This window comes from Magallana gigas, chromosome 7, assembly GCF_963853765.1.
Source record: "Magallana gigas chromosome 7, xbMagGiga1.1, whole genome shotgun sequence".
NCBI lineage: Eukaryota > Metazoa > Mollusca > Bivalvia > Ostreida > Ostreidae > Magallana > Magallana gigas.
Window position 1 is genome coordinate 43,305,376 of NC_088859.1, and position 12,324 is coordinate 43,317,699.

Sequence of the window (12,324 nt, forward strand, 5' to 3'; positions counted from 1 at the left end):
GGCTCAGATTCAGCATTCAAGCCTGTCAGGTGCATCAGTATCATAAGACGCACCATCTATGCAAGTTTGGTGAAGTTGGGACCAGTAGTAACTTAGAAATGGCTATCAAAGGGCACCTGCAACAAAAACTTTAACCTGCTTGAAAAACCTAACTTCATCTAGCATCCGAAACCTTCGGCTCAGATTCAGCATTCAAGCCTGTCAGGTGCAAAAGTATCATAAGACACACCATCCATGCAAGTTTGGTGAAGTAAGGACCAGTAGTAAGTAAGATATAATCATCAGAGGGCACCTGCTCCAAAAACTTTAACCAGCTCTAAAAACCTTAACCTCATCCAGCATCCGAAACCTATGGCTCAGATTCAGCATTCAAGCCTGTCAGGTGCATCAGTATCATAAGACACACCATCTATGCAAGTTTGGTGAAGTTTGGACCAGTAGTAACTTAGAAATGGCTATCAAAGGGCACCTGCAACAAAAACTTTAACCTGCTCCAAACACCTTAACCTCCTCCAGCATCTGAAATTCCTGGCCCAGATTCAGCATCCAAGTCTCTCAAGTCCATTAGTAGGTCCAGATGCATCATTCATGCAAGTTTGGTGAAGATAGGACAAGTAATAAGTTAGATACAGGACCTGCAACAAAAACTTTAACCAGGTCCGGACGCCGACGCCGACGCCGAGGGTATAGCATAAGCTCCCCCCGACTTCGTCTCGGTGAGCTAAAAATGTAGCTGGGGTCATTTTTATTAATTTTTCTGTTGGAAGGGAATAAGGTGATGTTGATGTCTTACCCCTGGTTGTGCAGACACCTGTGTGACTTGGTTGATGGCTACTGCAGTATTCTCAGAGATAATTCTGGTGTAAGAGGGCAAAATGAAACTCAGGACCTCCGTTACCCGTGTGATGACCACCTCTACTGTGGCAATTGATGACAGTTGGGGGAATCCTTGGTCAATGGCTCGGATTTTCAACTGAAAGGAAACAATTTTAAATCTAAATATAAAAAACAAAACCACCGCTAGGTTCCATTGGTTAGTTTACTAACAAAAACTTACATGTTATTTTAGGTTGTATTTGAAAATAAGTATCTTACAACATATCCACTAGCTCCAGTGTTCAGGACACTCCTGATCAAAGTCACAGATCCATCGTTCTGATTGACGAAGAAGTAAGACGGACCATCTCCATCTCCAATCAATTCGTAACGGAAGACATTGTTAGGTGACTAGAAATCAAGAGAATAATGTACAAATCAATGTCATTCAAACAATCTTTTACTCAAATATAACTTTGAACACTGATAAGTAGCCTCAAACATTCATTGGATACATACATCTACATCCTGGTCTGTGGCAAACACCCTGGTGATGTTGCTTCCTACTACAGTGCTTTCACCAATAGTGACTCTGATGAAGGTGTTCTGGAACTGAGGGGCGAACAAGTTCCTCCTAACAGTGATGTCCACAGTGGCTGTGGCGGTCAGTGACGGGAACCCACCATCAGCAACGAAAACTCTCAACTAAAAAAATCACAACATCATAATCAAGGCCATCCAACAGATGAAGATGTGTCCTCTACAATATCATTCTGCATGTTAATTCATCAACATTCAGATATAACGTGGAGTACTAAATACACTGTATACATTACCTTGTAAGAGTTGGCAGTATCAGATGCCAAGTTCTGACTGGACACTACTCGAATGACACCATTGTTTCCACTCTGGGTCAGGGAAAAGAGGGAAGGAGCATTGTCATCTCCAATCACAGACAGAGTCAATGTGTTGTATGGAGCCTATCAAATTATGGTAGAAGCAATCACAATTAACACGAACTCATGTCAAAGAGTTACTGAAGAAAAAACTGAACAATGATTAACATGGCGTAGTATTTGTTATGGTTAACTTACCCGGGTATCAGCATCCACTGCACTGACGGTGAAGATGTTACTGTTGTCAACTGTGTTCTTGTCCACGGTTGTGATGTAAGGGGTCTGGATAAACTGTGGAGCATTGTTGTTTCTAAACACAGAGACTATGACAGTAGCAGTGTTGGTGGCGGCCCTGGAGGGAGATCCCAGATCTCGCCCTGTAACTGTCAGCTGTAATGGTACGGGTAAGGTATAGTTGAACGAAATGCAACAAAAAGATCACCAGTAATAATCTGAGTTAAGTCTGACCTTGTCCACTTACTAAGTAACTGTTTGGGCTAGTCGTGTCGGCAGAGACTGGTCGAATCAGAGAAATCCGGCCTGATCGGGAGTCCACTCGGAAGTAATTGAGAGCTTGAGTATTTCCAGCAAGTGTGTATTCTACTACATTGTTTGGTGCCTGAAATCAAAACTCACTATTACAGAAAACCATAAAGCAGATAATATTTCATAAAAGACCAATGCAAAGAACTGAGATTTTCAAACACGAAAATTATAATTACAAGTTCCCATCATTATTTCAATTGAAAATAAAAGCACTGCAATAAATGTCTTTCATGGGATTTTTAAAATACAAATTGGAGAAGATTCCTCACCGTAGCATCGCTGTCCAGGGCTGTGACAGTTATAATGGTCTCTCCCAGGGGCTCGGACTCAGGAATAGCAATGTTGTAGTTATCAGGCTGGAATACTGGTGAAAACAAGTTCCTTGTGACATTGACATACACAACAGTGGTATCGGTCAGGGAGGGGAAACCGCCATCAGAGGCCAGCACTCGCACCTAAAAAACAGGGCACAGGGTATACATGAGCTGTACATGAGTTTTTATGGAACCATAAACACATTATTTTGGTCTTGCAGAAAGTTTACGACATTTACCTGATAGAAACTGGTGCCATCGTTATTGATATTACTGCTCATGGTGATGAATCCAGTAGAGGGGTTGATGTTGAACAAGCTCGGAGCTTGGTCATCACCAATAATTGAGTAAGTCACAACATTGAATGGCGACTGGAAGAGACAGAATCAAATACAACCATGTACAAAGACAAGCCGACAAATCAGAAGAAATAATTCAGTTTGTTACTTTCACATACATGTATTTAAAAATTTGCAAACTTACAAAGTTGTCAGCATCTGTGGCGGTGACCGTGATGATGGAAGTACCACTACCAACAGAAGAGGTGATGGCCCGGGAGTAGGGCTCGTTCTGGAAGGTGGGTGGGAACTGATTACGCCGTACATTGATGGTCACAGGAATGGATGCACTCTCCAACTGGGGAACACCATTATCCCGAGCAAATGCATTATACTGTATAATAGAAAGAAAATGTTACTTTTACTACACAAATAGCTACTCTGTAAGGTGTTTGTATTCAATCAAATCTAGAGTAAAATAGCATCTGATCACTAATGAGATATCAACTGACTGTGAATGTATTCTGAGTTTCTCCGGAGAGGATTCTCCTGACGTAGATCTGTCCAGTGCTTGGATCCAACCAAAACCTGTCCGACTGAGTGTTCACTCCAGAGAAGTAGTAGTTGAATGTGTTGTGTGGAGCCTGTAAAATATACAGGTCAGTAATTAGACTCATCCCATGGTCTATTTTCCAAAGGGGAGTGATAAAAGCTTGAGTCATGTAAGTCAATTAGACTCATAATATACATAGTAACTATCTACATAAATGCACAAGATTCATAGCTTCATCTTGTCAATTTATATTTAGAGGCAATTCTTCATGTTTATGTAAGGTAAAAGCACCTACAGAAATAAAACTTCAAACCATTCTAAATTCTCCTGTGTTATATGACTGGAAACAATTCAATAAACCAATTGAAAGTCTTACACTGATATCACTATCATCAGCTTGAATTGTGAGGACGAGTGAGCCTGGGGTCTGGGTCTCGGGAATGGTTGTATCATAGCGAGCCTGTCTGAACACTGGGGCTGCCAAGTTCCTCCTTACGGTGACCGCTACCACGGTGGTGGAAGACAGGCGGGGGTTACCACCATCCATTGCTCTCACTCGAACCTACCAACATCAATCACATTTTGTTAAACATGTATCATGAATAAAAATACTAATATCACTGAATTTTTGGTTTTTTTGTTTTTAACTATTATTTGGTTTAAAGAGTCTGAATAGAAATTTTATGTCAGCAAAACTAATACTGTTTGAATTTGGCAACAGAATATTGGTTTAACAACTGTCAAATTATCAAAATAAACTTTGAATAGGTCTGTTTTGTGAGGAGAAAAACTTACATTGTACAAAGTTTGTGATTCACTGAAAAGTGACTGTGTTAGTCTGATCAATCCTGTATTCCTGTCAATGTTGAAAAACACCACACTGTTGTCATCTCCAATGATGTCATACTCCACTGTGTTGAACGGGGCCTGAAATACAACATGTCAACACATAAACAAATCGTTTCATTTCGAGCAATATTTTAGGTACTTATTCCTTGTTGTATGTTATTAATTCTCAATCAATCCACACCTGGATGTCCTGGTCGACAGCTGACACTGTGTACACAGTGGTACCCTGCAGGACGGTCCTGTTGATGGTTGTGGCGTAGGGAGTGTTGATAAAGTTGGGTGGGAACTGGTTACGGACCACATTGATGACGACTGAGGCCCTCTGTGTGCTTGTCAGTGACGGTACTCCAGTATCAGACACCACGATACTCAACTGGAGATAGAATTCACACAGATTATGATTACTGCAGATTATTTAAAATAAAATACCGCAATATTTTCACAGACATTCTAACATAAGGCTATTAGAACCCAGCTAAAAACATCAAGTAATAGATTCTTAATGATCTCTTACTGTGAAGCGATTTGTGTTGGTGTTGTCATTCAGTAAGGACTGTCTGAGGAAAACAAATCCAGTGTTGCGATCAATGTCGAAATATTGGCTGGCGAACTGGTTACCAGAGTCTGTGGCCACATTAAACACAGTCACATTGTGGGGAGCTCTGACGTCTTGATCAGTGGCTCGCACTTGGACAAGGGAACTTCCAACATTTGTAGTTTCTGGGATAGTTACTTCATAGGTCAGATTCAAGAAGGCTGGTGCAAACAGATTTCTCCTTACATTGATGTCTGCCAGTACTGTTGCACTCAATGCTGGAATGCCTCCATCTCTGGCCTCAATTCTCAACTAAGGAGTGGAATAATCCAATTGAAAACATTCCCAGATTCCTTTCATTTTACTTTTAAACATGCATTTTTCAAGTAAATATGACAAGATTTTCAAAGGTTGTTGTCAAAATAAAGAATGAGATAATAAGCACATAGGTATGGATCAAGGACCCATCCATGACCAGTTGATAAACAGGTAGACTGTACATCCAAAAACTGATGACATACCCTGTATAGCGTGGCTGTGTCCAGTCTCAGGTCCTGACGGACAGTAATGACTCCAGTGTTGGCATTGAAGTTAAAGTAGGTTGGTCCACTGTCATCTCCTATGGCCCTCATAGTCACCACATTGAATGGAGACTGGAAGTAGTAAAGAGGGATGAAAATTCAATTTAGAAATACTTTCTGCTTTGCTATGAAAGGGTATTTAATAGATGGATTTCCCTTTAAGAACTGAGAACTTACTGTGGTGTCATCATCACGTGCAGACACTTGGAGGACGGAGGTACCGGTCACCTGGTTCTCCTGAATGGTGGTCACGTAGCTGGACTGGAGGAAGAATGGGGTCTGCAGGTTCCTGACCACACTGATTGTTACTGTGGCATCAACATTTGCAGACAGACTGGGGGTTCCCAAGTCATGAGCTCCTATGGTCAACTATTCAACAACACATTCAAGAAAATTAAAGTCTGCAGATTACAACTGTTTCCATCATGTTACAAGATTTTAATAAAAAAATAAAATAGAGGGTGGTAACTCACCTGGTAAAACTGAGTTTGCTGATTGTCAAAAGACAGGGCCTTCCTCAAGGAAACTGCACCACTCACAGAGTCAACATAGAAGAACTCCTGAGCAACTGCATTTCCTTTCAGGGTGTAGCGTACATCATTATACGGAGACTAAAAAATAAAACATACAGTATATATGTTTGAAGTTTATTTCCATTAAGTTATTCTTAAAAATTACCGCATTCATTATCCTTTAAAAACGTAATAGGTACAGGTACAAGTTAAATGTACATGAACCTTAATGATATAATGATATTCAAAATTCTGATTATATTTGAAACATTTTTATTGATAAACCTACAGCTGTGTCTGCATCATTGGCAGTGACTGTGATCAGAGTCTGTCCAAGGGCATTGTTGTCTGGGAGATTTGCAGAGAGCTGGGTCTGAACAAATATTGGGGCATTCAGGTTACGATTGATGGTGATTTCCACCAGACTGGTGTTACTCTTGCTGGGGATTCCATTGTCATATGCACGAACACGCAGCTGTTAATAAACAGAAGTGAAAAATTATTAAAAATTTTTATTTTTTTTTTATTTTTTCACTCGTCTTTAGATCTTTGATCCAAGAAGAAATGAGTTTGCATACATAATAAATGGCTGCAGACTGACTGGACAGAGACTGTCTTGTGGTAATTGTTCCTGTGATGGAGTTCACAGCAAAGTACACTGGGGCAGTTCCATCACCGATAACTTCATATCGAACTTGTTCAAAGGTGTTCTGAAAAGAAATTTGAATTTCATGAAATACAAGTTTTTATTGATAGAAAACACAAGTATGCCAATGATATTGGTTATTTTGTTATCTAATTGTAAGAAAAATGTATTAAATTACAATCTAAATGACAACCGGCAATTTTTTCATCTAGTGTTGACAGAAAAAAATTATTTGTATATAATGATATAGAAAAAACTAACAGGTGAATCGTTATCCCGAGCAGTGACTTGATAGATGGAGGTTCCCGTGGGCAGATTCTCCTGGATCAGGCGGGTGTACGGCTCGTTGATGAAGTACGGGGTGTTCTGATTGCGGATGACATTAATTGTGACTGTGGCACTCTGTGCAGCCACACGTCCTGCTCCGTCACTCAGTCTCACAATCAGCTGTCAAAATCAGAGGATGCACATATTTCAATTTATTTACTTTTCACCAAAATGTTTACACAATTGCATCTACAAATGTGGTACTTAAACTTCATCCAAGATAATAAACTGTTTTACAAAAACATTCAACTTTTCAATTTTTGTGTGTTAAAAATATATCTTTTGTGCGCTATCAAAATTGATAACTGATAAAATGATTTGTATAGGTAGAGGAATGCTGTGTACTTACCCTGTACTGGTCGTTGACAGTGTCTTGATAGAGAGATGACCTTAGAGTAATTCTACCATCATTCACTCCTACTTGGAAGTATAATGGACCAGGATCAACTCCAACAAGTGTGTATACAAGTGTGTTGTAAGGAGCCTATGATTAAAAAACGTTTCAATTTTCAATCAAAAAACCATTTCCATATTTACAAAAAAGAATTTCTTGGAATGCACTAGATAAAAATTTAAGTATATAAATCTATAATGAATGTTTGGAATTTATGACGGAATACCAAAACAATAAAGTTTGGCCTTACTGCGAAATCTTGATCAGAAGCAGAGAGCTGGAAGATAGTGGTGCCGAAGCTCTGGGTCTCCAACACCTGGGTGGTGGTCTGGTAGTTGACACCTGATCCAGGGTTGATCCAGAATGGAGTGTTCAGATTCCTGTCCACTGTTAACACCACTGTGGCATAAGCAATGCGAGCAGGTGCTCCTCCATCTGCTGCCATCACCAAGACCTAAAAGTAAAGGCAAGGTCTTTACTCCTTCTTGCATATATACACTGTATGTACATGAGTTCTGTTTAATGCAGTTTCTTTGATTGTCAAATCAAACATCTGCTAAAAGTTGATACTTCACACAAAAGTCTTTTTAATATATTTTTTTAATTGGTTCTATATACCTCTAAGCTTTATCCTTCAAACATTTTTAAATTCCAAGTTTTAAACAGGCTAGGTATGAAAATCATGACATGGTTGTTAAATTGACTCACAGTGTACTGAGCATCTGAGCTAGAGGTCACAGTGTTGGTAATCCTGATGACTCCATCTTGTTGAATGCTGAACAAGTTGGCATTGTTGCTTTGGGATACAATACTGTAGGTCACCTGGTTGTAAGGAGACTGAAACAGAAAACAGTTGTGTAATTTTTCTTACTAATACATGAACTATGTAGCATGTAATTTTGTTACAAGTAAGGAAGGTGATAATGTACCCTGGTGTCGGCGTCAGTGGCCGTCACTCGGAAAACACTGGTTCCTGCTGCCACGGTCTGTTGCATGTTACGCTCGTATGGGAGATTCTGAAAGACTGGACTGAACTGGTTCCTGATGACAAATATAGTCACTGTGATGGGGTTCTGTGTCTGTAATCTGGGAGTACCAAAGTCCCTGGCAATCACTGTCATCTACTCACATAAAACATTGTCAAGGTCAAATTATGTACTAAAATCTAAATATACGTTGTTTCTTTTTTCAATTAATTGTATCACAAATGACAAATGGAGTTCCTATTGCATAGATCACACATTTAAGAGCTGTGAGATTTACCTGATACTGAGTGTTGGTGAAAGAATTGGTGTCCTCTGTGAGTGGCCTTCGGACCGAGATCTGACCAGTGCTTGGGTTCAGGAAGAAATAGTTCAGGGCTTGGGTAGATCCTGTAGCTATGTATTCCACACTGTTTGAACCGGTCTGTGTAAACAGAAAATATATATTTACACAACTGCATGGTCAAACTACAAACTACAATGTGTATGTTGTACATGTAATTCATAATTTCTTAAATTTTTGTATTCATCAACAGATTAATCCACTAACCAAAGAGTCTGGGTCCGAGGCAACCACTGTTGTAATTGTCTCCCCTAATGTCTGGGATTCAAGAATGGTGATGTTATATGTTTGCTGATTAAAGATTGGAGGTTGGAGATTCCTGTTGACATTAATGGTGACCACTGTAGTGTCGTATAGGGCTGGGTATCCATTGTCATAGGCTTGTGCCAACAGCTGAAACACAGGAAGTTGGTATAAGGCAAAAGCACATTTGTACATCCATAACCAAAAGAAAAAATTATCGATGTACATTAACTTTATCTTACCCTGTAAACAGTATTTATATCAGAGGACAAGCTAGAAGTCAGTCGAATCTGCCCAGTGCTTGAATCAATTGTGAAGAAATTACTGGCAGAATCAACTCCCTCCAGGGCGTAGGTGATACTTCCAAATTGCTGCAATAAACATTGAAATACCAGTAAACATAAATAAAATTTATAAAAAAAAAAAAAACAGTTTTAATTACACAAATACTTGATTGAAAAATTCGTAATAATTACGTTATCATTGTCCACAGCAGACACTTGGTAGACATTGGAGTTTGGTGAAGCATCTCTGGAAATTGTGGTTGAATATGGAGTATTGACAAAACGGGGAGGATTGTTGTTGCGGAAAACACTAATAAAGACTGGAACTAGTGTTGTGGATGTCAAGGCAGGGATTCCCTGATCTACGGCCCTAACATACACCTGCAAATATATCCATGTAACAGTCCTCTAGCTAAACTTAATATTCAATGTCAAAAATCAATGTACAGCAACACTTGCTTTCTAATGTGTACAACTTTCCAATGAATTCTATTGAAAGATTCCAACAAATTCTGTACAATACAGTGAGATGGTTGGGGCACTTACGGTGTACTGGCTGGGTTTTGTGTTGTCAGCATACAGAGGAACTTTGACAGATATAGCTCCCGAATTTGAGTCTACTTGGAAGTAGGTGCTAGTGGAGTTCAAAGAATAGACCACCTGGTTGTTTGGGGGCTAAAATGTAGAGAACAAATACATAAACAGTACTTAGATCATAAACTCATTAACCAAATTGAATTCAACATTGATTACTGATAATCATTGCAATGAAACTTGAAAATAAAATTACCTGTGAATCTGCATCTGTGGCGGTAACCTGCAGAATGCTCACACCCAGAGGCTGGGTTTCCAGGACATTTCCTGAAAAACTGGGCTGTGTCCAGGTAGGGGCAAAGAAGTTTCTGCGCACTGTAACGTAGACAATGGCAGTGGCCGACCTACTGGGGGATCCATTGTCAAAGGCCACGACTCTTATCTAGGATGGGAAAAAAATCATTTCAGAAAATTAATCTTTTTATTGTGCATTTCTATATTATTTTTTTGTTGTTGAATTGATGTTAAAATGCTATTAAAAAAGTTATAATATTATTTATGTGTATTTTTGTTATATGTACACTGCAATGTACATAGAACTTCCAGTACTGGTATTCAAATATTCAATGTTTCAAATCCTCCTCACCCTGTAGAAGTCTGTTGGTTCCGACTGTAAACTGGCTCTGACTGTGATCAAGGCAGAAAAACCTGTCCCTGAACTGGTACTTGAGCTGATTTGGAAAAAGTTGGGAGCTGTGTCGTCTCCAATGATATTGTATGAAATCTGATTAAACTGAGACTGAAAATAAAATACAGAAAAATGTACACATTCTAGCTCTTCATCTCAAGATAGTCATAGATCCATGATTACACTGATTTGTTTTCCAAAATCAAAGGCTTACGTTGGTGTCTGCATCAGAAGCTGAGACTGTCTGTACACTAGTTCCAATAGAAGCCGTCTCTTGGATGGTGACTCGGTACTCAGAACTGAAGAAGATGGGGGCTTGTTGATTTCTGATGATGGTCACGTTCACCACAGCCTGGTTAGAAGCTGACCGAGGGGGCTGGCCCTGGTCACTTAAACTTATCCTTATCTGCACAGCAGAAAAAGAAAATTGCAATTTGTTCATTTCTTGTACATGTTCTACAACTTAAACAAATATTACACGTGCTTAAAATACATAAAAGCAAAAGCTAGTATATTTGACATCACACAGATAATCCATGTGCTGTGAAGGATAGGTACTGCTTCCTTTCTTGCTGTCATTAGTGCTGGTGCATGCACTTACTGTAAATTGGGACTGGCTTGTCTGGGTGGGAGATTGACGAAGAGAAACTGCTCCTGAACTGGAAACTTGGAAATACTGCAAAGCCTGGCTGTCTCCAACAATAGAGTAGGACAACAGATTGTAAGGGGACTGAAAAGAAAAGATTAAATGTTGAAGTGAAAGCTATATATATTTCACTGTATATATTGAATATTTGTTTTTAAAAAATTCTAATTTTTTACAGCACGTAAGGGAAATTGGGCAAACAACAAGTTATTGTTCGTTTGTTGCATTATGAGATCGTCTTTTAGGCTAGAAATGTTTGGTACATACTAGAGCATCTTGATCCCGTGCCTGGAGATTAACAATGGTTTGTCCAAGAGCAAAGTTCTCAGCGATGGACTGAACGTAAGAGGTCTGTAACCACTCTGGGCTGAATATATTTCTGTTGATGGAGATAAACACAGTGGCATCTGCAGTCAGTCCTCCACCATCAGTAGCTCTCACTCGCAACTAAACATAGTAACGGTTTCATCAAAGTTTGCAAACATACATTTACATAATTTTAAAACTGCTGTATTTTGTTGACTGACTATTAAAAAGAAAACAAACCAAGAAGGCAAAACTTATACCAAGAACTAGTGTGGTGAATATATTCTATATTTGTTTCATTTCAAAAAGATTTTTCCATCATATTACATGATTATGTACAACGTACATCAAAATGTTTATATGCAATAAATCATGTTAAGCATTACAAACTGTTTATGGTAGCAAAAATATGAACTTGACATTTGTTTTTGTCAGAAGAAAGTGAAAATATTTCTTACAGTGTAAGTTGCTGAGTTGTCCTTTGTAAGGGTATCTCTCACAGTAATAAGTCCACTGTTGGAATCAATGGAGAAGTATGAAGTGGCAATACCATCTCCAATGGCAGTGTAGGTGATTACATTGTATGGGGTCTGTCAAATAAAAAAGTCATAATTGTATTTCTATATCATGCAATACTGCATAAAAAAGACAAAAGCTGATAAGTACGAATGTGGTCTGTGTGTCTATGACTATGCATACCACAGTATCTCCGTCTGTGGCAGTGACTGTGAAGACACTGGTTCCAATGTTCAGGTTCTGATCAATAGTTGTAGCATACTGCCCAGAGTTGGTGAATACTGGGCTTTGTGTGTTACGGACTATGTTGATGGTGATGGTAGCAGAGTCGCTCTGTTGGGGTGTGCCTCTGTCTGTGGCAGTTACTGTCACCTACCGGGAACACAAATAGTGCAATAAATTCTATATACACTGTACAAGTACTGAAGATTCCTTATTTTACGCGAGCACTTAATTCCGCGATTCAAAGATTAACCATCGAATCGCGAGAACATAAAATCGAAAATGCCGAAATTTTATCTTAGTTTCATGTTG

The 12,324-nt window shown here is 39.1% G+C and overlaps 1 protein-coding gene across 4 annotated transcripts in view; it reads right to left on the reverse strand.

The window, feature by feature from the left end:
- The window catches only part of LOC105330502 (uncharacterized), a 63,977-nt gene that overhangs the window by 39,961 nt on the left and 11,692 nt on the right, over positions 1–12,324 (reverse strand). For all 4 annotated transcript variants that reach the window (XM_066066694.1, XM_066066695.1, XM_066066697.1 and 1 more), the window contains exons 25-60: positions 11,974–12,162; positions 11,733–11,864; positions 11,236–11,415; positions 10,924–11,052; positions 10,537–10,728; positions 10,281–10,433; positions 9,891–10,076; positions 9,647–9,775; positions 9,293–9,481; positions 9,059–9,187; positions 8,781–8,966; positions 8,511–8,654; positions 8,177–8,368; positions 7,956–8,084; positions 7,498–7,701; positions 7,203–7,337; positions 6,788–6,973; positions 6,459–6,590; positions 6,170–6,355; positions 5,842–5,979; positions 5,546–5,737; positions 5,309–5,440; positions 4,767–5,099; positions 4,434–4,625; positions 4,199–4,330; positions 3,780–3,965; positions 3,363–3,494; positions 3,056–3,244; positions 2,812–2,943; positions 2,528–2,713; positions 2,194–2,331; positions 1,911–2,102; positions 1,653–1,796; positions 1,336–1,521; positions 1,096–1,227; positions 794–973 (exon numbers count right to left, since the gene is read on the reverse strand). In XM_066066694.1, coding sequence (XP_065922766.1) covers positions 794–973; positions 1,096–1,227; positions 1,336–1,521; positions 1,653–1,796; positions 1,911–2,102; positions 2,194–2,331; positions 2,528–2,713; positions 2,812–2,943; positions 3,056–3,244; positions 3,363–3,494; positions 3,780–3,965; positions 4,199–4,330; positions 4,434–4,625; positions 4,767–5,099; positions 5,309–5,440; positions 5,546–5,737; positions 5,842–5,979; positions 6,170–6,355; positions 6,459–6,590; positions 6,788–6,973; positions 7,203–7,337; positions 7,498–7,701; positions 7,956–8,084; positions 8,177–8,368; positions 8,511–8,654; positions 8,781–8,966; positions 9,059–9,187; positions 9,293–9,481; positions 9,647–9,775; positions 9,891–10,076; positions 10,281–10,433; positions 10,537–10,728; positions 10,924–11,052; positions 11,236–11,415; positions 11,733–11,864; positions 11,974–12,162 — 6,018 coding nt within the window. The remainder of the gene's footprint in view (positions 1–793; positions 974–1,095; positions 1,228–1,335; positions 1,522–1,652; positions 1,797–1,910; positions 2,103–2,193; positions 2,332–2,527; positions 2,714–2,811; positions 2,944–3,055; positions 3,245–3,362; positions 3,495–3,779; positions 3,966–4,198; positions 4,331–4,433; positions 4,626–4,766; positions 5,100–5,308; positions 5,441–5,545; positions 5,738–5,841; positions 5,980–6,169; positions 6,356–6,458; positions 6,591–6,787; positions 6,974–7,202; positions 7,338–7,497; positions 7,702–7,955; positions 8,085–8,176; positions 8,369–8,510; positions 8,655–8,780; positions 8,967–9,058; positions 9,188–9,292; positions 9,482–9,646; positions 9,776–9,890; positions 10,077–10,280; positions 10,434–10,536; positions 10,729–10,923; positions 11,053–11,235; positions 11,416–11,732; positions 11,865–11,973; positions 12,163–12,324) is intronic.